Source organism: Trachemys scripta, chromosome 5, assembly GCF_013100865.1.
Source record: "Trachemys scripta elegans isolate TJP31775 chromosome 5, CAS_Tse_1.0, whole genome shotgun sequence".
In the NCBI taxonomy this organism is placed as follows: domain Eukaryota; kingdom Metazoa; phylum Chordata; order Testudines; family Emydidae; genus Trachemys; species Trachemys scripta.
The window spans coordinates 26,930,854-26,958,054 of NC_048302.1; the positions used below are offsets into that span (position 1 = coordinate 26,930,854).

General features: G+C 41.9%; 1 protein-coding gene across 2 annotated transcripts in view; it reads right to left on the minus strand.

The window, feature by feature from the left end:
* The window catches only part of EMCN (endomucin), a 95,478-nt gene that overhangs the window by 45,909 nt on the left and 22,368 nt on the right, over positions 1–27,201 (minus strand). For both annotated transcript variants that reach the window (XM_034772144.1, XM_034772145.1), the window contains exons 2-5: positions 20,426–20,479; positions 17,656–17,709; positions 14,007–14,054; positions 4,443–4,511 (exon numbers count right to left, since the gene is read on the minus strand). In XM_034772144.1, the coding sequence (XP_034628035.1) occupies positions 4,443–4,511; positions 14,007–14,054; positions 17,656–17,709; positions 20,426–20,479 (225 nt within the window). The remainder of the gene's footprint in view (positions 1–4,442; positions 4,512–14,006; positions 14,055–17,655; positions 17,710–20,425; positions 20,480–27,201) is intronic.

Sequence of the window (27,201 nt, forward strand, 5' to 3'; positions counted from 1 at the left end):
CTGACATTGACTGCCTCCACGCATTCTGCCGTGCTCTGTCAGCATGGGAGGACATCTGGAGCTCCGAGAACATATCATCCCGAGTCCGCTGTTTTCTCCTTCTAATCTTCACTAGAAACATTTGCAGCTGGTGGAGGAGAAGGGAGAGGTGGTTAAAAAAGACACATTTTAGAGAACAATGGGTACACTCTTTCATGTTAAATTTTGCTGTTCACATTACACAGCACATGTGCTTTCGTTACAAGGTTGCAGTTTTCCTCTTATATTGAGGGCCTGCTGGTTTGGTGTGAGAGATCACTCATGCAGAGCCAGGCAACAGAATTCGGCTTGCAGGCAGCCCTGGTAAGCCACAGTCTTTTGGCTTTTTTAACCTTCATAACATGGGAAATGGTTTCAAACAGCAGCGGCCTCATTTCCCATACCAAGCACCCATTGGGTTGGCCATTTAAAATGGGTTTGCAATGTAAAAGGAGGGGCTGCGGTTCCCGGGTCAACATGCAGCACAAGCCCAACTAACCCCCCTCCCCCACCCACCCAATTCTCTGGGATGATCACTTCACCCCTCCCCCCCACCATGTGGCTAACATCGGGGAATATTTCTGTTCAGCCGAGCAGGAACGGGCACCTCTGAGTATCCCCTTAATAAAATCACCCCATTTCAACCAGGTGACCGTGAATGATATCACTCTCCTGAGGATAACAAAGAGAGATAAGGAATGGATGTTGTCTGCATGCCAGCAAACACCGGGACCATACACTGCCATGCTTTGTTATGCAATGATTCCAGACTACGTGCTACTGGCCTGGCATGGTAAAGTGTCCTACCATGGTAAAGTGTCCTACCATGGCAGATGGGATAAGGCAGCCCTCCCCAGAAACATTTTGCAAAGGCTTTGGGAGTACATCAAGGACAGCTTTCTGGGGATGTCCCTGGAGGATTTCCGCTCCATCCCCATACACGTTAACAGACTTTTCCAGTAGCTGTACTGGCCACAATTGCCAGGGCAAATTAATCATTAAACACGCTTGCTTTTAAATCATGTGTAATATTTACAAAGGTACACTCACCAGAGGTCCCTTGTGTGCCCTCAGGGTCTGGGAGCACGCCTTGGGTGAGTTCGGGGGTTACTGGTTCCAGGGTGATAAACATATCCTGGCTGTTGAGGAAACCAGTTTCTCCGCTTCCTTGCTGTGAGCTATCTTCATTGTCTTCATCATCATCTTCCTCGTACCCCGAACCCGCTTCCCTGTTGCGTGATTCTCCATTGATGGAGTCAAAGCACAGGGTTGGGGTAGTGGTGGCTGCACCCCCTTGCATGGCATACAGCTCCGCGTAGAAGCGGCATGTCTGCGGCTCTGCCCCGGACCTTCTGTTTGCCTCCTTGGCTTTGTGGTAGGCTTGCCTTAGCTCCTTAATTTTCATGCAGCACTGCCGTGCGTCCCTGTTATGGCCTCTGTCCTTCATGGCCTTTGAGACTTTTTCTAATATTTTGCCATTTTGTTTACTGCTACGGAGTTCAGCTAGCACTGATTTGTCTCCCCCGTATGGCGAGCAGATCCCGTACCTTCCGTTCGGTCCATGCTGGAGCTCTTTTGCGATCCTGGGACATGGTTACCTGATGAGCTGACGAGCTCTGTGTGGTCACCTGTGCTCTCCATGCTGGGCAAACAGGAAATGAAATTCAAAAGTTCATGGGGCTTTTCCTGTCTACCTGGTCAGTGCATCTGAGTTGAGAGTGCTGTCCAGAGCGGTCACAATGAAGCACTCTGGGATAGCTCCCGGAGGCCAATACGGTTGAATTCCATCCACACTACCCCAAATCCGACCCGAAAAGGCCGTTTTCAGCGCTAATCCCCTCGTCGGAGGTGGAGTAAAGAAACTGGTTTAAAGGGCCCTTTAAGTCCTTTAAGGGGGAGGGATAGCTCAGTGGTTTGAGCATTGGCCTGCTAAACCCAGGGTTGTGAGTTCAATCCTTGAGGGGGCCACTTAGGGATCTGGGGCAAAATCAGCACTTGGTCCTGCTAGTGAAGGCAGGGGGCTGGACTCAAGGTCCCTTCCAGCTCTAGGAGATAGGATATCTCCATTAATTTAATTTAATTTAATTTAATTTAATTTAAAGTCGAAAAAAAGGGCTTCGTCTTGTGGACGTGTCCAGGCTTAATTTGATTAAACGCTGCTAAATTGGACCTAAACTCGTAGTGTAGACCAGGCCTAAAAAAGCTGATTTTGAACTGTGCTGACAGCTGCTACAGACAGCAGTCTGAATTGATCTTGGACTCTTGTATGATTTTTTTCTTCATTAATCTTTGGTGTTAAAGTTTGTGGGCCAAATTTTCCTCTTAATTTACATGCAAGCAAAACCATCGTCTTTAGTGGACTTGTACAAGGTGTAAAAGATAGCAAAATTTGGACCAGTAGGCATTAAAAGAAACCCAAATAGGTAGTTTGTGATTCCTCAACAGACAGCAGATGTAAACCAGACAGAAACACTGGACTCACCAGACCATAACAAACCACTGTCCATCTAGTTTGTCACCTACCTTCAGCCATGGCCAGTACCTAATGATTCAAAGATGAAACCTCCATACCAGCCAGTTGTTTTGGGGTTACAGCGACATGCAGTCCACTTGCCTATTTAGCTAAGGATGGCTCCAGGGCCCACATATGGCTGTAATCCCACAGGGAGCACATGTTCCAAGAGTCACCTCTCTACTGGCAGCAACCCAGGTCTAAGTACTCTACTCATATTTAGTTGCTGTGAGAACAGATTGTTCTGGGGAACATGTACATTCCACAGTGGAGGATCAGTGAGAGAACATAATCTTCATTTATCTTTTTTGATACAATTTATTCAGCGTGGGCGAAATTCCATCCTGTACAGAGGGATGGCCAAGGTACTGTTATGAGCTGGGTGAAACAGAGTTAAAAGCTCCTTGAGATTGGGCATGAACACACCCTTCAATTACCAATACTGTCAGGATAAGTTAATCACAAGCTCCCTCCACCCAAGACCAAAGTGGTTCTCATCCTGCCCAGGAGTTTTGGGCAGAGGTGTTTTGCTGAGCATTGTCTGGGTAAGTATGTGCGTGTGTTGGGTATATTTACATTCAAAACACTGCAGCTGTGCCACTGTAGCACTTCAGCATGGACAGTACTTATGCCGATGGGAGGGGTATTTGCATTGGCATAGGTAATCCACCTCCCCAAGAGGTGGTAACTAGGACAATGGAAAAATTCCTCTGTCGACCTAGCACTGTCTACACCGGGGGTTAGGTCAGTCTAGCTACATCTTTCAGGGACGTGGATTTTCACACCCCTGAAAGATGTAGCTATGCCGATGTAAGTTCCTAATGTAGATCAGGCCTCAGTGTCACCAATTTTTCCTCTGAACTGGAAAGACCTATTAGACCCTGAGTTTTTGGCTAGCTGCTCAGGTCAGAAGTAGGGATGTAAAATATCAAATGGTTAAACTGTTATCCGGTAAGTGTTAGTCTTACCATTAACCCACCCTAAATGTTAAACCCCAGCGTGCCGGCTGGAGCAGCTCCAGCCCCTCTCCCTTTAATCGGTTAACCAGTTAAATGGTATAATTTTTATCGTTTAAGTAATTAGCTATTTAAACAATATTTACATCCCTAGTCAGAAGGGGTAACAGTACTACTTATGCCTTATTTAAAACCTGATGTAAAGCCCATTGCAGTTATTTAGAAAGAATCCCATGAACTTCAATGGGCTTTGGATCAAGCCCTTAAGCCCTATATTGAGGGCTGAAGTGGGCGCAAAGTTGTGCACAGGCCCCCTGCATTGGATTCCATGTGAGCCTAAAGAGGCAACCTAATGCGGAGATTCTCTTAATTCTATCTGTAATTCTATCCTTTACAGTTAAATCTCAACAACTGATTTGGGGCCTTCAGTAGTATCTAAGCCTTGTGTCTAATACACAGTATTTGGATCTCCTAAGTAGATGGAGCAGTTCTTGTGCCAATTCTCTAAAGAGGCTGACTCATTCAGATATAGCCAGTGCTTATAAATGGAAGAGCTGCACTGAGCCTGCTAGAGATTTGGGTTTTGATAAAACCCATAACTCAGATCTACAAGAGACTTAATTTGATGTAGGAAGTAGAAGGAGACAGTGTAAATCTGAGTTCTCTGCTTATTACAATGCCAGTGTTCTGTAACAGAATCCCCTGCTGGTTCCTCTTGGGCACTCAGTGATCCAGATCTGCCCTTCCCACTGACACATCACTGCAGCAATTCATTATGTGCCTATTCCGCCAGCTGCAGAAAAGATTTCTGCATGCTTAACAGGAGGATGCTGAATTCACAGCAAAGCATCACAGCAGAGAAAGCAAGTTGCTGCTGTAAAACAGAGTCACATCATTGTTTAATGGGTCTGTTGTCAACAGTTGATTATAAATAAGATTTTAAAGGGATGCCTTACCAGCCGTCATCCTAGTGGAGTCTGATGCTGCCATCACAGAACTCCCTGGCAGTGATTCAGTTTTCCCTGCTGATATTTTGGTAGGATAAATGACAGTATGTTAACCACTGTTCTCAACACATATTTGTCAAAGGAATAATCAGCAGGAAAGCAAAGGGGGAAAACTGGAGCTGTTCTGGTAAATCTGCTGTCTGAGCATCAGGTTTTGCCTACTACTTGTGTCCAACAGCCCTTCATTTTCTTTTAATGAACTGAAATTTTACATATATCCTCTCTTGATCTCAGGGTGAATTACCACTTATCTTATATACAATCCACATACATTTCAGTTTTTCCACATAGTGCTCTTAATTTCCCTCCCCGCAGGCTGCTAGCTAACTAGTTTTGATATTAGAACCACATCAAATAAGCCAAAAATGATTGTGAAGTGTAGAGAACATCAAAACCAAAATTATCTCTGTGTAAAAAATGATGTATAGTCAACCATCTTAGTAATTCATAGACACACTTCAAAAATTGAGTTAAGCATCTTTCAGGCCAAAAGAAACAGTGTGCATTTCCAGTCAAAATCTTTCTATTTCCCGTAAGAGATTTTAAGTGGAAAACGAAGTGATTTCTGTGGAGCTTATACCTTACACATACACACACAGAGGACCAAATTTTATAAGAGGATTTACTCAGGCCTCTAATTTTGCACCTATAGTCAACAGCACATGCAGCTGATTGCAGATGTGAATAAAACCCAGCTCTTATCAGCACAACTCAAAAGCACGTTATAAAGGGAGTCAGCATCATTATCCCCATTTAACAGATGAGGAATCTGAGGCACAGAGCAAGGAAGTGACTTTTTCAAGGTTACCCAGCAGGCGAATGGTAGAACCAGGTCTCCCGAGTTCCAGTCCAGTGCTCTATCCACTAGGGCATAGTGCAACATCAAAATCCTCAGGGATTGGGATGCCCAATCCCCATTCAAATTAATGGTAAATCATTGTTCAAATAATCAAGGCAGCTTTGAAAACCTCACAGTAAATGTCTACTTGATTGTGCCCCTGGTAGTCAGAGGTCTAAATTATATTAATTATAGAATTCGAATATTTATATACACACTTGATTGTGTCTGGTCTTCTGCATCTGTAGTTTACTACAAACAAAAATACCAGAGAGACAAAGCGGGTGAGGTAATATATTTTATTGGACTAACTTTTGCTGGTGAGAGAAACAAGCTCTGGATCTTACACACAGCTCTTGTTTGGGGCTGTGGACTACAGGTCAGATGCAGTAGTTTTGATTTAGTAAAATCAAATATATTGAGGAGTTGTCCTCAAATATTAATAAAAGACAAAGGACAGTGGCCTAATATGTTTGGCCTAATATATCAATAAACAGAGGGAGAGGGAAAGAGTGCCTGTGGAGGGGAAGAAATATGGTAGACTGAGAAAAGAGGCTATTTCATTCTTTCACAAAGCACACAGCAGCAACAGAAATAGTAGCAGAGATGGGGAGAGCTGTCAAATCTCTGCTGTGTGGATGGGATCATCTTCTGAAGCTTTTACCAGGGGTTGGCGTGGGGAAAGTGATTTCCCCAGTTAAAAAGCAATATATATGTTCTTTTGCAGAAAGTCCTAATTTTTATTATAGATCCAGCCTAGTGGTTTTTTTAAGGTGAAATTTAAAATTTCATTAGGCAATCTTGAATTATTGTCATTTGTACTCTGAGACACACTGAAGATGGGTGGTGGGAGGGAATGAAGAGTAATTGAAAAAGAAAGGTAGTGGCCAATATTCTAATAGACTAGTCTCCATTTTATGGGGAAAATTCTGGTCTGTCATGTGTACTTGTCACAGAGGGAAACGAGGACAAAGGAAACTCCCCCCCCCCATCCCTCCAGTGTGCAAATAAAGATGGTGGAATGCAGGTAATGAAGCCATGATCACCTTTCATGAAAAATTATGCGGTTTCAAAATTTGTTTCCATTCTGCATCAAAACAAGAGTGACTCACCCCAGAATAGCCAATTGAACATTTGGGATGCAGGAAACCTAGGTTCAAATTCCTGCTGTTAATCAGGCAGAATAGTTTTTAAATTGGGTCTCCCTCCCCCATTCCAGGTAAGCGACCTACCAGTTTTGCTATTCTGCAGTATTGCTTTCATCAGAAATTCCATCCTGGACTTGAAAAACCTTCCCAACAATATTTTTTGTCAAAACTTACATTTCTGCAAAACATTCTGGCTTTGATGAAATTGCATTTTGGGATTGAAAAAAATGTGTTGATTTTTTAAAAAATCCAACACTACCCTTGCCCTCCAGAGACAGCTATATACTGTCTTATTAATTTGCAGATGCAGTTGGAGGGCGGGGAGATGGATGGAAGAAAGCTTGCTGTGTTTCTTCTCCCCCTAGAGTGGGCATGCAAGAAAGGCCACCCTTCATGTTGTTTCCAATCAAAGCCTTAACAGTGAATGAAAATTGAAATTACCCTACTTTGATTATGGGGCTAAATCCCACAGTCCTTAATCAAAGCTCCCATTGATTTAAAGAGAGTAAAGGTTGGGTAAGGACTGCAAATATAATCAGGGAACATTTGCTTCTTTGGTAGTAGTCTATAAATGGGAATTAGTTGGTTAAATTGAACATTTTAATTTCTTACTCCAAGTGGCAGGTAAGTAAGTAAGATCACATAATAAGCACCAGCCATTAAGATGCAGACAGGCTGTGGGTGCGTTGGGTGGACAGGGAAAATCATATCAATTGAAATGGTCCTGAATTAAAATGTCAGCACCCATTTCAATTCAAATACCCACAAATTTTGAGGCCCTATATCTTTGGGCCTTTTCCAGCTCAAGGCCATCTCTATGTATTAATGTAGGTTTTGCTTATGGAATATACCACTCACCAGACTTCCCCCACTTTATTTCTTCCCTATTGCTTCAAAATATTAAAGAGGTTTCCAAGCCTGGCCTACTTCAGCATATCAATACTGACCACCACCTGGAACTAAGCTGCACAGACAGGCATGCTTTTCCTCATCAGCATTTCCTCACATGCCAGGAGCCCTACCTGTTGGTATGTTTTAGTTCCAGATGGCTGTGCTGCACTGATACCCTTGAGTCAGGAACCTCTATCAAACCGAAAGGAGCCACATTAGTGATTTTTGCTTAGGGCTTTTGACACTTTCTCCCACACTTCAACAGCTTCTGCATTGGGGATATTTTAGCCTGTTGTTCACCCATACTTTCTGCAATAACAGAACCTGAATGCTGGTCAAAATACAGTGGAGAAGGAGGACCAAACACATTAGACTGTTCAATACAAAGGCAAAGCCTGAATTTTGATGCGTACAGAATTTGAAGGTGTAACTGACAAATAAAAGAGAGGACTAATTTTCAGGCCCAAAAGGTGGGGACTGGGAGTAATATTGTTACTATTGTTAATAATGTTAAAACTGTTTCTCTTCCCTAGCCTAAATTATCCTGTGCTCACTTTGAAGTAGTTAAATCCATTAGATTATAGAAAATAGATTTAAGGAAAGAAAAAGAAACCTTGGTGACTTATACCATTTAAAACTAGACTCGACAAGATTTTGGAAAATATGCTGGGAAGCCATCATGCACTATTAGGGTGCTGGACTATATAACCAAATAATTATTTCCATCTTTAAGTTCTATGATAACTTAAAAAATGAATATTTTAAAGGCCCCAATTCAGTGAAGCACTTAAGCAAGCTATATGGTGAAGTCCTTTCCTATTTGGTAAAGCATCAAAGCATATGTAAAAAGTGCATCCTTCAGTGTTTCGCTGAAATGGGGCCAAAGTATTATTCTAGCTTTGAAAAGTAATGGTGAAAATGGCACCTTCTTACTCAATAGATCTGCTCAGAGTCACATCTGTTTACTTTAGGGACAAAAGTTTGTAATAAATTTAACTCCCTTTTCAGTTAACACTGCCGAGGGAGAGGCATCTGGCTTCTATTCCTGCTTGTTTGTAACACGGTCAGCTCTGTAGCACCCTGCCTCCATTTTCGTCTCAAAGCTCCTTAATAAATGCCACACTGATCTGTTTTGATCCAGTACTAGAACTGTGTAAAATCTGGGCTTTATTGTTTACATATGGGAATGCTATTCTGGGACCACTCTGATCACTTTATATGGTCATGTCTTGATTATCCACTTTCTTTTAAAAAACAGACAAACCAAAGACCTTGTCATCCCACCTCCTCAAATTACAAGGTTGTTCAAATCCAGTGCATTGGTTCAAAGCCATCTCTCTCATAAAAAATGAAACATTTTAGTGTCTGAGCCACTGGAGTAGGACTTCATTATGGAGAGGTTTACTGTGGAATGAAGTATCTGAGAAGTAAACTTAATAGCTAAGAGAACACTTGCTCTCAAATCCCTAATTTTACTGCCAGAACTACATTGTTTGTGCTCTCTACTGTTCCACGCTATTGTTTAGAAATGCAGCCTCCAATGGGTTCAACAGCTGGTCAGCAAAAGTTATCACTTATCACTACTAGTTTTGTCACTTGCTTCTGTTATTGATGATGGTGATGTAGTGACCTGTGTTGGTTGTTGTGAAGAGTTGGTCTAGGAAACTGGTTCCCAGGTAACATTTGAAACGACTGAAAGAAAGAACATTCAAGTTCTTTATTTTACCTATTCTCCCCACTCCCCCACCCCAGTACATGTAGCATCTCTATCACATATCTCTAGGCCCACTTGCATTAATATCTTTTTTAAAACACCATAATTCATCTAAATTGACATCAGCAATACTGAAAGAACTCCCCTCTCCACACAGAAAACCAGCAAACCAGAATACACCACCCATGTTCCCAGTCCCTAATAACTCACTCCACTAAGGAAAAGCCTATCTAAATACACGGGGTAAAATCCTAGCTCCACCGAAGACAATGGCAAAACTACCATTGATTTCAAAGGGGGCTGGATTTCACCCATTAACTTGGCAGCATATGAGGGTTGCTTGCCAAGAGTGCCCCTGTGACATTTGGGGGTTTATCTGGGATTTCCCACTCTGGTGTAGGCAAAGAACTGGAGAGAGAAGATGATGATAAGGAGTGGCAGATTGGGCAATATAGAGATGTTCCTGTGCTGAGTAGTTGAGCAACAAATGGAGTTAAAGAAATCCCTTCAGGAGTTTCAGATGACCCAGTGCACCGAGAGATAATCCTCGTTTTCCTGGCCAGCAAAACAAAAAAGCCTACAGCATTTTATTGCAGGCCAATTGCAGGTGCAGCAACAGCTCCCAAAGAAGCTGTTGAGTCCCTCAATAGGGAGTGATGTCTAAGTAATGGGCACAGGCTTGGGCAAAATGGGCCTAGTGAAAGATCCCAATGGCTTTTTGTTGATGTTTGAGAAGGTGGCTTTGGGAGCAGGCTGGGAAAAGACAGTAGGGGGCTTCCGATTAGCTCCCTATCTCTCAGGAGAAGCTCAGGCTGCTTACATGGTGCTGAACAAGCTGTGGATTAGGATACCATAAAGGCAGCCATTTTAGGTCATATGAGTCTGTTGGCAGAATGAAACAGGCAAAGGTTTCAAGCAGTAAGTTGCATTGCACAAAAGTTATCAGACTGGGCCACTAGGTGGATGAGGCCAGGTGACCAAAGAGTGGGGCGGGGGGGGGGGATCAGGGCATCCATTATTTTGGAACAGCTGTTGCACAGTCTCCCTGAGGTCACCAGAGTCTGATGCAGAGGCACCAACCCGCTACTTTAGAAGTTGCCATTAAACTCACTTTGGAGTTCACGGAGGCTGTTGTCCCTAGTAAAACAAACTGTCTATGTAAAGGGCATGACCTAGAGAGGAAAAGTGGGGAACAACTAACTATAAGAGGGGGGAGGAAGGAAACCCTGCCCACAAACTGTCAAATTGTTCGTTACCAGTGTTGGGGCTCAAGACATCTGAAGAGGGACTGCCCCTACATGGACTGTAATCTTGCTGAGTTCTGTGGGTGGATGGAACCTTTGGGAAGCAGTCAAAACAAATGCCCACTGGCTCCATGAGAGTTGGGGGAGGGGGGCAATGAGGGACAAGGCCTGGTAGATTCTGACACATTGGTGCTCATTGGTTAGGAGAGACGGGATGAAGCCCTACTGGATGAAGCCAGGGGAAAGACTGAAACTAATGTGCATTCATTTAAAACAAAAAACAGGTTTAAAACAAATAAAAGGAAGTTCTTCTTCACGCAGTGCATAGTCAACTTGTGGAACTCCTTACCTGAGAAGGTTGTGAAGGCTAGGACTATAACAGAGTTTAAAAGAGAACTGGATAAATTCATGGTGGTTAAGTCCATTAATGGCTATTAACCAGGACAGGTAAGGAATGGTGTCCCTACCCTCTGTCTGTCAGAGGATGGAGATGGATGGCCGGAGAGATCACTTGATCATTGCCTGTTAGGTTCACTCCCTCTGGGGCACCTGGCATTGGCCACCGTCGGTAGACAGGATACTGGGCTAGATGGACCTTTGGTCTGACCTGGTATGGCCTTTCTTATGTTCTTATGTTCATGGGGAAAGGAAAGTCTGTCCAGTAGCCAGGATGTCTCTGGAGATTTGGGGAACATTTTGGTGGAAGCAAGGGCAGATGGTCAGGACATGGCCCAAACCTGTGCTAACTGCAATACATTTGAGCCCTTTTCCTTTGAGGAAGAAGAGACATGCCCAAAGAAGCAAATGGCTAGAGAGGGAAGAACTGGAGCAGGTGAGACAAGAAAGAGGCCAAGAAGCCAAAGGAAGAAACTGAACAGACTAGACAAGATACAAGCTAAGAACCAAATTTCTGGGGAAGAACCCCAGTGTAAAAGGGTATGAAAAGGAGGAAGAAGTAGAAGCAGATGAGTTAGATGAAGACGGTGAAAGGCAAGGCGAAAAGGTTGAGGGCCGGAGAGATCCAGAAGCAAGGGCAACAGCTTATTGAAATCCAGGGTAAGGTGGGTGATATTGTAGATGGGGAGACTTCAAAAGTGGGCAAAAAGTCTGATGCTGCAAAAGGTTGCCCATGATGTGAAGACAGATGGGCAGACACTCAGAGGAAGAGGCTACCCCTCCATCAGAATGTACCTTTTACAGATGGAAAATGGAGAGGGCGCCTATAAAGATTTTAGAGAGCCAGTTTAAAGAAATCTTGCACATGGGAAGGGACAGCAGCCCCTAGAGGAAAGAAAGGGCCCAGGGAGGAAACACATTTTTTAAACGGGGGGAGGGAAGGTAAATGACAGAAAGGGAGTAGCCTATGACTGGCTCACATGGGCCAAATTGGGAGATAATTTATTAGGACTGGATGATTAATCAGTTAAAGGGATTCAGGTCATCGGCTGTTGGGACTGTTAAATGGGAGAGAGGGAGGCTGGAAAAAGGGCTAAGAAGCTCAGGATCTCAGAGAGGTGAGACCTCTTATTTCCCCACCCTGTGCCACCGGGGTATGTTGAAGCTTGGAAAAAGCCTTAAGGTGATGGGACACGAAGCTGCATAAGACATAAATGAAGTACACTATGGTGAATTTACATAAGTGTGTGTGAGGACTGCTTGCAAAGGGAAATCCAGGGTGAAGAGCCCACCCTGCGACACTTACACTGATTTTACACCTAATGCAACACCGCAGAATTCATTGTAGCTGCTCATGATTAGAATCAGGCCCTTGATGTTTACTGAAGTGAAAGACTTACAGTTGGCTAGGGCAAGGCATATTGTAGACTGTAACTCTGCCAATGTAACTCAACTCCAGCTAGCTACATTACCACCTGTTATTTCAACCTTAGGTCTCTCTGGAACACAGACTGCCAACTGTACTGGATTTTACGATCTGAGAAATTTTCCTCATAGGGGGTCCAATCCTGAAGTCCTTAGGCAAAATTTCAATAAGAATGCATCTCATTGATAGTTTTAGCTGACTAGGGACTGAATAGAGACTTCAGGAGTGGACCCTGCATTTGGAAAGATTCCAAGTAAAAAGGAAAAAGGATATATGTTAAAATAGGTTAAAATGAAAAGCAGTATGTTTCTGGGGGGGGTGGGGGGGTGAAGTTCTGCTCTCACTGACACTGGTGTAAATCAGAAGTAACTATTTGCTTTAGTGGAGATATGACTTTTGATTTATATTGTTGAGAGAGCAGAATTAGACCCAGTGTTTGCTCACACATTAATAGATAAGACATCATCTGGAAGAGTAGTTAATATTTATTCTTTGGAGATTCTGGGATTTCTTACCCTAGGGAAAAACAAAACAAAACCAAACCAACTTTGGAATTAAAAAGAGCTCTGGTCATGTGGGTGGTAGGATCAGATGCAGGGCCAGTTCCAGGCACCAGCTGACCAAGCACATACTTGGGGCGGCACCTTGTAAGGGGCGGCCAATCTTGGGGTGGTGTTGGGTGCTCGGTTTTTTTTTTTTTGTTTGTTTTTTTGTTTTGGCGGGGCAGCGCTTGAGGTTTTTGTTGTTGTTTTTGTTTCGGCTGGGCGCCGCTTGGAGGGGTGGTTTGTTTTTGTTTCGGCGACGTAGTGTGGCACTTGGGGGACGGGGGGGGTTCGGTGGCGCGGCGCTGGAGGTGGGGTGTTATGGCGGGGTGGCGCTCTTTTTCTTTGCGTGGGGTGGCAAAAAAGTTAGAGCCGGCCCTAATCAGATGAGCCAGTCAAGTGTCCTTTGTCCTATTTGAAATCCACAGGACTGATTAACAGGATACTCAATTCGGCAACATAAATACACCTCTACCCTAATAGAATGCTGTCCTCGGGAGCCAAAAAAATCTTACCGCGTTATAGGTGAAACTGCGTTATATCGAACTTGCTTTGATCTGCCAGAGTGCGCAGCCCCGCCCCCCGCAGCGCTGCTTTACTGCATTATATCTGAATTCGTGTTGTATTGGGTCGCGTTATATCGGGGTAGAGGTGTAGTCAGAGATAATTAGTAAAATGAACTCAGTAGGTTGCATCGGTCAGTCTGACTACTGAACAATAATGTTGAATGTCTTCTGCAGGCTGAATTTTTCTGAGAGGAAGGGTGATCTTAATCTCTCTGTGCCTCAGTTCCCCATCAGTAAAATACGAATAATAACAGCCCCTCACCTCACATAACAGTTGTAAAGAGAGATGAATAAATTATTGTGAAGCCCTCAGATACTATAAGCCCTCAGATTGCCAGAGAAAAGCCCATAAGGAAATTAATAATTCTGTCTTCAGAGCATGATTTCAACAGTGTGCATGGGGCCATACATTGATCAATGACGATAAAAGAAAATATTGAATAACTACTCATCAATTGAGCAATATCCATCCAGTGCAACAAATGAGGCAGGGATCCAGTGGAAAAAATAGTATGCAATCATGTAATTAAAGACTATAATAACGCATACGCACAATTAAGGTTGCACAGGCAGCTCGGAGGAGTTCAGCACAATTTTCTACTGACATTTATATTCCAAAACCAAAAAAAGTCTTCTTTAAATGCATGCCCAAGTTTGTGGTGTAAAGAATCACTCTCATTGTCTTATATGCACAGCAGGTGACAGAGACCTGTGAATCCCAGGCAAAGTGAAAACATAGAGAGCTTACCTGAGACATTTGTACTACTGCTTATAGTAATGGTTGACTCACTGGAAACTGAAAATTAATATAAAGGATTGTGTTAGTGCAGACATCTCTGCCAGGTCTGTTTGGTGCTAAAATATGAAAGTTAATAATGTGCATACGAAGCATTTGTAACATTTAGGATCCTAATGCTTTCCCTTATGTTTCCAAAGATGTGCAGGATTTAGCTATACCACTTGCATTCACACCAGACTGAAATTAGTGAGAGCTGCATGGCTAAATCACATGGAAAGGATAGGGGTTTCTGTTGTAATCCTTGGCGGTATAGAGAGAATTTATCTGGTGAATCAATGATTTGCTAATTTCTCCTGAAGATGTATAAAAAAGATGAATATAAACTGTACGGATTAGAACAGAGGTGCCCAAATTTTTCAGACTACTGCAGTTTTACCAGAGTATGACCTTGGCCCACCACTTCTTATTCAATTGTTCATGCTCTAACTCACAATGGAGTGAGAGCCACACCAACTGTAGGCCTTGTCTATGTTTGAAAGACCTAGTGAAGACACAGTTTAGACTGGCAAAAGTGTTCTCTTGCTGGTACGGTTTACATCAGCTCCCCAACCAAAATAAGCTCTAATGGTAAAGGTAACTGTTGTTACACTAGTCAAACTCCTAACCCATATAATTTTAGAAGAAATTTTAGGTATAGGCCAGCCTTAGTCTCATAAACAGTCCATGATTTGTTGTTTTGAGCACAGTCAAAGGAAGCTACACCAGTGCAAAGCCAACTCTTGGGAGATTATCACAATAAATGGTGCTTTTTTTAAATTTTGTGAAAATCTTAGCTTTCATCACAAAAAGTTTCTAGCCTTCATGGTTGTGGAGAAAAGATCTGAGAACATGACCCAAGTGCACACTAAAGGCTCAGAAATTAGAAGACAAATTTAAAAAAAACCCAAATTTATATATTTTTTAAAATCTTCGGATTTTTAAATCCTTTTTGTTTGTTTTTTTGCTTGTGTCATGATTTTTGCATGCTGGGGCTGGCAATGTGACAGCATAGAGGGTGTAAAACACTACTTTTTTACACCCACCCCATACTGCTGCCAATGACTGCACAAGGTGCAGGGCGGCAGACAATCAGGGCCATGATAATCAAGTTTGAGGAGGAAGAGATCAGCTTCATTAGTAAATAGAATCAGCAGAGAGGCACAAAATCATCATATAGTGTGACATGCTGACGTTTGGCTTTGCATCATGACATATTGTCGTGATGTATTAACACCCTATGGTGTAGACACAGAGCAGCACACTGCTATCATGATGTGACTCCATTCATAGTACTCTCATGTCGTCCCCCTGTATTGGCTGCTGGGTAGAGCAGTCAGCTTTGTTCCCTTTGCTCAGCACACTGCACTCACGTTAGCATTTCTGAGATCAGCCAGATTGAGAGACCTGAGATATGACTTGGAAAGTATTAGCTGATTAGAAACCAGAGGAATCTGTGCGCGCTATTCCATACTATAGATCTGAGAAAGGTACATGAACAAAGGTGGTCTAAAATGGCAGAGTCATTCTTTCCTTGCCCATATTTCATATTAGGGCAACAAAGCTCTGTTTTGACACCTCCTTTACTATTAATCTAGTCTTTGCTTTGTAAAATATGCAGTATATGACATGAAGTATATTGATAATTTGCTAAGACAATCTGCTTGAAGAAAGCTATGGTCCCCAATTCACATTCCTGCAAGATGCTAATCTCAGTTTTTCTTTTCCATGGGGAAGGTATCCAATCAATGACTCCTTCTGAAGAAAGGTTCCTATTCCCCCAATTTTTTCATAGCCAGAAGTGCATCCTTTCACTTTATGGAGACAATTATCAAGCAAGCTGGAGTATGGAAACAGCCTCAGAGATCTTGGAGGGAGGGAGGTCAGATACGGGGGTTTTAAAAATATAGGGAGAGATTAATTTTTCACCTTATTTTATCATTTACTTTGTGCCAAATGCATGCAAAATGATAAAGTATGATTTAGTAATATTTCATGCCTACTTGGCATAGCTGTAAATGGTGAGACAAGGCAGTGGGGAATCCAGCTCATTGTGTGGTCTTAAGAGGTGGTTCCTTTTCTCTCTCCCCACCCCCTACTATTAGTGATATCTGGCCATATCTGAATTTTTGGGCTAGAAATAAAAAACTCTGTATTCTACAAACCCTTGAGCCTCACAGTCCTCTCCGGCACCTCCATGTGTTTACCATTTAGTGACTAGGTTCAAGCTTCAGCATTTGGTGCTAGCTCATTGCATTACCTTGCTATGCACAAATTCTTTAATCTGAGCTGCAAGGCAATAAGTGAAATCTAACCACTAAACTTTCAACATAGTGCACAGGCTTTGTAGCCTAGCAACTACTCTTGATGTTAACAGAATCAAATAGTATAATATCTATACACCTCTTTGAAAGTGCAGGGTAAAACACTCTGTTATATGCAGTCACTGTGTCAATATTCTCTGATTTCCCTTGACATTTTCCTCTTGGTCATTAAGTGAAATAATTCTGCCCTTCCCACTGATACATTACTGATCTAAAAAATTAGTTCTCAATGGGGAATCATCATCAAATGGTGTGTTTATCATGGGGTTCCACATGGATCAGTACTAGGCCTGATACTATGCAATATTTTGATCAATGATCTGAAAGTAGATATATCATCACAACTGATAGAATTTGTGGATGACACAGCAATTGGTGGTACGATGGGGCCAGCGCAGTCATACAGAGCTACTTGGATCACATGATAAACTGGGTCCATTCAGATAAAATGCATTTTAATATAACCAAATGAAAATTTGTACACCTAGGAACAAGCAATACAGGCCATGTCTACAGAATGGGGGTCTGTATCCTAGAAAGCAATAACTTAGAAAAGGATTTATGGGACATAGTGATCAAGCAACACCACATGAACTCCAAGTATGATGCCACGGTAAAAAGGCCTTGGATGTATAAACAGGGAAGTAGTAAGTAGTGAAGTGATTTTACTTTTGAATAAAGCATTGGTGAGACCAATATTGGAACAGTATACATAGTTCAGGTGTCCACATTGTAAAAAAAGTTATTAATAAATCGGAAAGGGTGCATTACAAAGCCACAGAAATGGTTTGAGGGCTGGAGAAAATGACTTAAAGTGAGAGATTTAAAGAGTTTATTTAAAAGAAGGTTGTGTGGTGACTTGATTATACTGTGTAAACGCCTTCACGGGAAGAAATACCAGGTACTAAAGGTTCTTTAATCTAGCAGGGAAAGGCATAAAGACAACCAAAGACTGGAAGCTGAAGCCAGACAAAATTCAAATGAGAAATAAAGCACACATTTTTAAACAATAAGAGTGATTAATCATTGGAACAAACTACCAAAGGAAGCATCTATTGATGTCTTCAGATCAAGACTGGATGCTTTTCTGGAGAATATGCTTTAGCCAAACACAAATGATTGGATTCAATACAGGGGTAGCTGAATGAAATTCAGTGGCCTTTACTATACACTCGGTCAGATTAAAAGAGCTAATGGTCCTTTGTTGCCTTCAACTTCAGGAATCTATGAAACATCATTGATTAATATGTCTGTTATAAACACACTATAAATAAGATTATAAAAGGATGTAGTCTTACCTGTAGTTGACTGACTGTTCTTGGATGTTGGAGTCATAGATGAATTTTCTTGTGCTGATATTTTGATAAAAGAAACACTATTAGTCAGTTAACCACTGTTCTGAACAGATGTCTGTCAAAGGAATAATCAACAATCAAACAAGGGAGGAAAAGTGGTCATTCTGAGAGGAGCTCTCTTTGAGCAGGTTTATGGATTAACCATCTTTTTTAAAAACTACCAATTTTTTGTGCATTTTGTGATTCCAAGAAACATTTTGATCTCTTTTAGGGTTTGTTTTCTAACAGCCTCCTTAAATACTCCTGCAATTTTTGCAAGTGCATCTATTTTGTTCATTCAGTGACCTCTGAAGAGATGCCTCTGCAAATTTTGCTTGCATAATTAAGAAGTTTGTTTCAAACTTTGACCTCATATTTTTCTTTTAAAATGTCATAGTTGCATTTGTGTAACAGCTACTAAACTACTAAAATTGTAGCAATTAACCATGGGATGTTGAATATGTAGTCCTGGGATATCTTCATCTGCTCTAAGTGGGCTTCTGGGTGGAGAAGCTTGGCTTCTTGTATTATAGCCAGATAAGTAATCGAATTAGAGTCCTTGGGAAAAGCCACATAGGAAGCATTCAGAAGGAAACTCTTTATTTGCCAGACTCTTCTCTTTGAACAACATCCCAGTAGGGTGCAAACTGGCACTATGCTGCTGGAATTATCATCATTCAAATGAGATGTAAGACGTTAAGTAGTGAAAAATCTCACAGCACTCTTCAGGAGGGCAAGGATATTAAGCTAACATCAGCATTCTGGCCAGATCCCAAGGTAGATATAATCTGCCTACCTGGAATTCCCTCTTTCATTAAATATCACATTCTTCTCTTCCTCTCCTAAAATTGAGATGTTGTGTAATTTTACAATATGTTTGGGAAAGATTTAGCACGTTTCACCAAAAAATTGACTGCTTTCAATGACAGTACATAAGGCCAAATTCTGCCCTCAAACACACACACACACACACATACACACACACACACACCTTTCTTAATAGGAGTGTGTGCATGTTTCCATCAGTCTGTATCTAAGCGTAGAATTAGTCTAATAATTTGTATAGAAACTATAATTTGTTAGATGCAGTCACTGTGTCAATATTCTCTGATTTCCCCTGACATTTTCCTCTTGGTCACTCAGTGATACAGTTCAGCCCTTTCCACATTACAGCAGTAACTCATCAAATATCTACTCAGTCAGTTGATTTTGGGGTTCTTCTGCAGAAAAGATTTCTGTCTGTTAGGCAACAGCAAAACCAAATTCACAGCAAAGCGTCACAAAACAGAGAAAGATTTCATTCTTTGCTGAAATTACAAGTTTGGTTAATCTGGAAAAGCTATTCCTGATTAACTATTCCTGATCAACTCCAAGTGTGGACACTCTTTTTCCAGAATAAGAATGCTTTATTCAAATTAGTTTACCACATGGATTAAACTAAATTGAAATTAAGCACTCTTATTCTGGCATAAAAGCATCCATACTTGGAAATAGTCAGGAACAGTTAATTGGCTTTAAATACATAACCTGCCTGCTTCCAAACTAAACTTTCATGTGTAGATAAGCCCTTAGACTTTTTTAGGCACAACATTCCGATTAAATAATTTGTACTATAGAATACCAATAAAGCATGTGATAAGTAGCTAAATGACTGATCTAAAAAATTAGTTGTCAATGGGGAATCATCATCAAATAGGGCTTTTATCATGGAGTTTCCGTTGGATCAGTACGAGACCTGATACTATTCAACATTTTCATCATCACAGCTGACACAATTTGTGGGCACAAAGATTGGTGTTATGATGGGGCTACGGCAGTCATACAGAGCTATTTGGATCACATGGTATACTGGGTCCATTCGGATAAAGTGCATTTTAATATAACCAAATGAAAAGTTATACACCTAGGAACAAGCAATACAGGCCATATCTACAGAATGGGGGTCTGTATCGTAAAAAGCAATAATGTAGAAAAGGATTTATTAAGGTTTAAGGGTCATAGTGGTCAAGCAACTCAACATGATCTCCAAGTATGATGCCATGGTAAAAAGGGCTAATGCGATCCTTGGATGTATAAACACGGGAGCAGTAAGTAGGGAAATGATTTTACTTATGAATACTGCATTGGTGAGAAAAATACTGGAATAATACACAGTTTGGGTGTCCACATTGTAAAAAAGATTGGAAAATCAGAAAGGGTGCATAACAAAGCCACAGAAATGGTTTGAGGGCTGGAGGAAATGCCTTAAAGTGAGAGATTTAAAGAGCTTATTAAAAAGAAGGTTGTGTGGTGACTTGATTATAGTGTGTAATCGCCTTCACGGGAAGAAAATACCAGGTACTAAAGGTTCTTTAATCTAGCAGAGAAAGGCATAAGGAAAACCAAAGGCTGGAAGCTGAAGCCAGACAAAATTCAAATGAGAAATAAGGCACACATTTTTAAACAGTAAGGGTGATTAATCATTGGAACAAGCTACCAAAGGAAGCATCTATTGATGTCTTCAGATCGAGACTAGATGCTTTTCTGGAGAATATGCTTTAGCCAAAGACAAGTGATTGGACTCTATACAGGGGTAGCTGAATGAAATTCAATGGCCTTTACTATACACTCAGTCAGACTAAAAGATCTAATGGTCCTTTTTTGCCTTAAACTTCAAGAATCTATGAAACATCATCGATTAATGTGTCTGTTCTAAGCAGATTATAAATAAGATTATAAAAGAATGTAGTCTTACCTGGAGTCCACTGAGTGTTCTTGGATGGTGGAGTCATAGATGAATTTTCTTGTACTGATATTTTGATAAAAGAAACACTATTAGTCAGTTAACCACTGTTCTGAACAGATGTCTGTCAAAGGAATAATCAACAATCAAACAATCCCGCCCCCCCCCGTTCTTAATGGGAGTCTGTGCATGTGTCTGTCAGTCTGTATCTAAGGGTAGAATTAATCTAATAATTTATACCGAAACTATAATTTGTAAAATGCCCTGGGATCCATCTCCAGGAAAGGGTCTCTATGTGATACAACATAATCACTATTAAAAAAGGATTAGAATGAGAAGATATGCAAAGATGAAACAGCATATTAAAATATACCCACTATAAAAACTATAAACATTTATTGTAGTCACTACCCTTAAATTACCACAATGCTCTGGGGATATGGCAGTCAGGGGAAGGCCATTTAAAAAAAGAAAGTCTACACCTCAATATACAGTTTAGACAATACCACTGTGCAATTTATTGCAGATCAGTACTAGCATTAAAAGTGTACCACCACTTTAAGCGCTACACATAAATGCAATCCCAGCTTTCTTTAGTTAAAATAACATTTAAGTGGTTGCTTGCTTCAGCCAACTCCCAAATGTACAAAGCAGCTCATCCTGCCCACGTTCCTCTCCACCCCACCTTCTCTCTGACTAAATATAGTTAGTCAGTGCCCAGCCCCTGACTTCCCATGGCACATCCCTTTTCTAGGGTGACTCATTGCTTGCCTACCGTTGGCTCTGCCTTGATACTTTACAGGTCCCCACACTAAAGGCAGATACTTGTGATCTCATTTAATTAGAATGACATATTAACGCCTTCCCTCCTGAACTTCTGGGTGGGGTCAGAACAGTTCATCACAAACCTCAATGTTTTTTTAAAAATACTAAATAACTAACAACAGTGGATCTAAACTCTTTCTCTAGTCGCTTGCTGTGGTATGTTCTCATGAGTGAATAAAACAGACTTGCTGAAGTCAGCAATGGAACTGTGGCAAGATAAATTTATTTCACTTTGCTACATTATTTTAAAAAAACTGAGTAGGAGGACAACTGAATACTATTATACAAGAATCCAAACAGGTTTAAGAATATATAAAACAGAAAAATAGGTATCTAGCCCTATTAATACAGGTTTCCAGATTTATGCCTACAATTAGAAGCATCATTGAGACGTATGATGACCATTTTGCTGTTCGTTAAAAATACATCAGTGAAGTGAGTTGTCTAGTACAACAGTAGTTTGGCCTTGTGCATACTGTACTTCTCACTGAAAGCCAAAGAGGAATTAGGTCCTTATGAACAGTCTTGACATAGGATTTAAGAAGCTTGATTTTACATACGAGGCTAAAAGATAGATGTATACACGTTTCTGAGCTCGCATGTTTTGAGTATCCTAATGTGTTGATAGTATCAGTGGTAACAAACTGATTTAAGAATATAATTTAAATATTGCCACACTGATATAGAACAAAGGACTATCTAGCCCAGTATCCTATATCTCACTGTGATAGGGCATACAAACCCCACACTGGAAAGGAAGGGGTTAAAAAGCTGCTCTGGTCCCACCACACCTGCAAAATATGCACAGCCTGGAGAAGGCACTTGACTTTCTCAGGGAACAGATGGGCAGGATCCCCTGGGAGAATAACATGAAGGGGAAAAGGAGTCCAGGAGAGCTGGCTGTATTTTAAAGAGTCCTTATTGAGGTTGCAGAAACAAACCATCCCGATGTGTAGAAAGAATAGTAAATATGGCAGGTGACCAGCCTGGCTTAACAGTGAAATCCTTGCTGATCTTAAACACAAAAAAGAAGCTTACAAGAAGTAGAAGATTGGACAAATGACCAGGGAGGAGTATAAAAATATTGCTCAGGCATAGAGGAGTGAAATCAGGAAGGCCAAATCACACTTGGAATTGCAGCTAGCAACGGATGTTAAGAGTAACAAGAAGGGTTTCTTTAGGTATGTTAGCAACAAGAAGGTGGTCAAGGAAAGTGTGGGTCCCTTACTGAATGAGGGAGGCAACCTAGTGACAGAGGATGTGGAAAAAACTAATGTACGCATTGCTTTTCTTTGCCTCTGTCTTTACGAATAAGGTCAGTTCCCAGACTACTGCACTGGGCAGCACAGTATGGGGAGGAGGTGACCAGTCCTCTGTGAAGAAAGAAGTGGTTCAGGACTATTTAGAAAAGTTGGACATGCACAGGTCCATGAGGCCAGATGCACTGCATCCGAGGGTGCTAAAGGAGTTGGCGGATGTGAGTGCAGAGCCATTGGCCATTATCTTTGAAAACTCATGATGATTGGGGGAGGTCCCGGATGACTGGAAAAGGGCTAATATAGTGCCTATCTTTTAAAAAGGAAAGGAGGAGGATCCGGGGGAACTACAGGCCAGTCAGCCTCACCTCAGTCCCTGGAAAAATCATGGAGCAGGTCCTCAAGGAATCAATTCTGAAGAAATTAGAGGAGAGGAAAGTGAACAGGAACAGTCAGCATTGATTCACCAAGGGCAAGTCATGCCTGACTAACTTAATTGCCTTCTATGACGAGTTAACTTGCTCTGTGGATTAGGGGAAAGCGGTGGACGTGTTATTCCTTGACTTTAGCAAAGCTTTTGATATGGTCTCCCACAGTATTCTTGCCAGTAAGTTAAAGAAGTATGGGCTGAAAGACAGGACTATAAGGTGGATAGAAAGCTGGCTAGATCGTCGGGCTCAACGGGTAGTGATCAATGGCTCCATGTCTAGTTGGCAGCCAGTATCAAGCGGAGTGCCGCAAGGGTCGGTCCTGGGGCTGGTTTTGTTCAATATCTTCATTAATGATCTGGAGGATGGCGTGGATTGTACCCTCAGCAAGTTTGCAGATGACACTAAACTGGGAGGAGGGGTAGATACGCTGGAGGGTAAGGATAGGATACAGAGGGACCTAGACAAATTAGGGGATTGATCCAAAAGAAATCTGATGAGGTTTAACAAGGACAAGGGCACTAAGGACGGAAGAATCCTATGCACTGCCACAGACTAGGGACTGAGTGGCTAGGCAGCAGTTCTGCAGAAAAGGACCTACGGGTGACAGTGGACGAGAAGCTGGATGTGAGTCAACAGTGTGTCCTTGTTGCCAAGAAGGCTAACGACATTTTGGGCTGTATAAGTGGGAGCATTGCCAGCAGATCGAGGGATGTGATCATTCCCCCCTATTTGGCATTGGTGAGGCCTCATCTGGAGTACAGTGTCCAGTTTTGGGCCCCCTACTACAAGAACGATGTGGAAAAATTGGAAAGAGTCCAGCAGAGGGCAACAAAAATGATTAGGGGGTTGGAGCACATGACTTATGAGGAGAGGCTGAGGGAACTGGGATTATTTAGTCTGCAGAAGAGAAGAATGAGGGGGGATTTGATAGCTGCTTTCAACTACCTGAAAGGGAGTTCCAAAGAGGATGGATCTAGGCTGTTCTCAGTGGTGGCAGATGACAGAACAAGGAGCAATGGTCTCAAGTTGCAGTGGAGGAGGTTTAGGTTGGATATTAGGATAAACTTTTTCACTAGGAGGGTGGTGAAGCACTGTAATGAGTTACCTAGGGAGGTGGTGGAATCTCCTTCTTTAGAGGTTTTTAAGGTCAGGCTTGAAAAAGCCCTGGCTGGGATGATTTAGTTGGGGATTGGTCCTGCTTTGAGCAGGGAATTGGACCAGACGACTCCAGAGGTCCCTTCCAACCCTGATATTCTATGAGTTCGTGATTCCATGAAAAGGGGAGCAGAGCAGCTCAGGAAGAGGCAGACAGTGGAGGTTAAGAGATTTATATTGGGAGCTCCTGCGAAGGAGCACGGCAGGAGTTCCTGACGTCTGTTTATAGGGACTTGGTCAACTCCTTGAAGGAGGAAGTCACACCTTTTCAAAGGACTTTATATTTGAGTTCAGCTAATAAATGACTTTATCTATTGGGAAGAGAGGGGCTGGTAGGAAGTGATCCAGGGAGGCAGAAGTATAGCACTTTGGAGTGCAGGATTTAGCTGCTTATCACTGGCCCTTGAATGGAACCTGGTGGAGAGGCTGGGCCTGGGTTCATGTACCACTACCTAGGGGGTGCCAAAGACAAGAGTCTACCCTTGGTGTGGAAAAATATAGTTGAGGGAAGGCCTTGAAAACAGAAGGGGCTGGACCACGAGACCCTGACCCAAGGGGACGCCGGGATCCCCTTGCCTCAGAGGACTACTCCATTGCTGCACTTTTTATATACCCAAAAGTAGCAGATGCAAATGAATGACCTGGCCTTAGGGATGAATTCATGCTTGACTTCAGATTCATCATACCCACAAACATGCATGCTCCTACAGCTGTAGGTAAGCACCTGTCAGCTTTTTGAAAATGCTTACCTGTCCTCCCCATGTCAGCAGTAATCCCTAATATAGCCAGCGGTGGGAGCATCTGATGCTTACAGGGCAGCAACTTCCTCACTCAAGCTTCTCTACTCTGAAACCTCTCTTGTTTGTGTTCCCCTGCCACTAAATGCAGCCATGTGATCTATGACTATGGAATTCTCAAGCCTGGGCAGCATGTTCATAGCATGGTCCCTGAGCAGCTTGTAACTTCTGTCAAGTAAAGAATAGAGAAGATAGAGCTACTATGTTGGGGAGTCAAAAAATAATGAAAGAGCCAAAAGGACTAAAAATAAAACATAACGAGGGGGAAATAACAGGATGGTAAAAGAGGACAGAGGAAGGACAGGAGAGGTAGAGTAAAGAACAGAGGAAAGGAGATGCAACGGAACTGTGTTGGGACATGATGCAAAAGGATGTGAAGGGAATGGGAACACCCATCTGCCAAAACAAGCCAAAGGGGCTTCTGCAAAAATAGTTAGGAACCATTGTATACAGTGATGGAACAACTCAGCAGAAATAAACAGTTGTAAATCAACAAGATTTCTTCCTCATGTGCTTATTATAAAATAAGAAAGTAAAATACTTTCACAAGCATAAAGTAAACACAAATTCCAGTATGGGATTCAACCTACCACCCCTGGGTGTGGAGCCCCATTGTCTTAAAAATATTCTCTCCATTTTGCTTCAATCTTCACTAAAAAAATAAATTGTGACAGATACTAGACATAATATTAACAACAAGGGGGAATGAACACAAGCCAAAGTAGGGAACAAACAGGTTAAAGAGTATTTAGAGAAGTTAGATGTATTCAAGTCGGCAGGGCCTGACAAAATTCACCCTACGGTATTTAAAGAATTAGCTGAAGCCATCCCAGAACCATTAGCAATTATCTTTGAGAACTCATGGGGTACTAGGGAAGGGCAAACATAGGACCTATCTTTAAAAAGGGAAACAAAGAGACCCTGCAGAATTATAGACCAGTCAGGCTAACTTTGATACCTGGAAAGATACTAGAACAAATTATTAAACGATCAATTTGTAAGCACAGAGAGGATAACCACCAACATGGATTTGTCAAGAATAAATCATGCACAACCAAACTACTTTCTTCGATTTACAGTGTTACTGGCCCAATGGATGGGGGTGAAGCGGGAAACATGATATACCTTGATTGTAGTAAAGCTGTTGACAGAGTCTAGTTTGCACACTCTCATAAGCAAACTATAGGGATACGTGGGCTGGATTAAATCACTATAATGTGGGTGCACAATTGGTTGAAAGACCACACTCAAAAAGCAGTTATCAATGGTTCACTGTCACACTGGGAGGAGGTAACTAATGAGGTCCCACAGGGCTCTGTCCTGGGTCCAGTATTATTCAACATTTTCATTAATGACTTGGATAATGAAATGGAGAGTATGCTTATAAAATTGTCAGATGACACTAAGATGGGTAGGGTTGCAAGCACTTTGGCGAACAGGATAAGAATTCAAAATGACCCCAACAAATTGAGAATTGGTCTGAAATCAACAAGATGAAATTAAACAAAGACAAGTGCAAAGTATTTCACTTAGGAAGGAAAAATCAAATGCACAAATACAAAATGGGGAATAACTGGTGAGGTGGTAGTACTGCAGAAAAGGATCTGGGGTTTATAGTGGATCACAACTTGAATATGAGCTGACAATATGATGCAATTGTGGAAAAGGCAAATATTCTGGGGTGTATTAACAAGAGCATTGTATATAAGACACAGGAGGTAATTGTCCTGCCAGCACTGGTGAGCTCAGCTGGAGCAGTGTGTCTAGTTTGGGGTTCCACATTGGACAAATTGTAGAGAGTCCAGAAGAAAGCAACAAAAATGAAAATGTTTGGAAAATCTGATCTATAAAGACAGGTTAAAAAAACCTAGATATGTTTAATCTTGAGAAAAGAAGATGGGGGAAGAGGGAAACTTGATAAGTTTTCAAATATGCTAAGCACTGTTATAACTAGGACTGTGATCAATTGTTCTCTATATCCACAGGTTACTCTAAATTAACCGATCAATGTATGTCTACACTGCAGTGAGCCACCCAGCCCCGGTAGACAGACTCATGCAGGCGTGGCATGATTTAAAAATAGCCATGTGGACGTTGTGGCACTGGCAGAGGCTCAGGCTTCCCACCCAAGCTCAGATGCATGGGTCATCAGTATTGAAAGGCTGATCTCAATTCTGGAAGTCTGGAGTTGTTTGGAGCCTTATTTTTGGAGCAGGGCCATCTCTAAAGATATTACCCAAAAAGTATTCATTGAGCTAGTACCGATCACAGAATCTCTTCAGTGTAATTTCCTCTCAGTACACCTCATGTTCAATTAAATAATG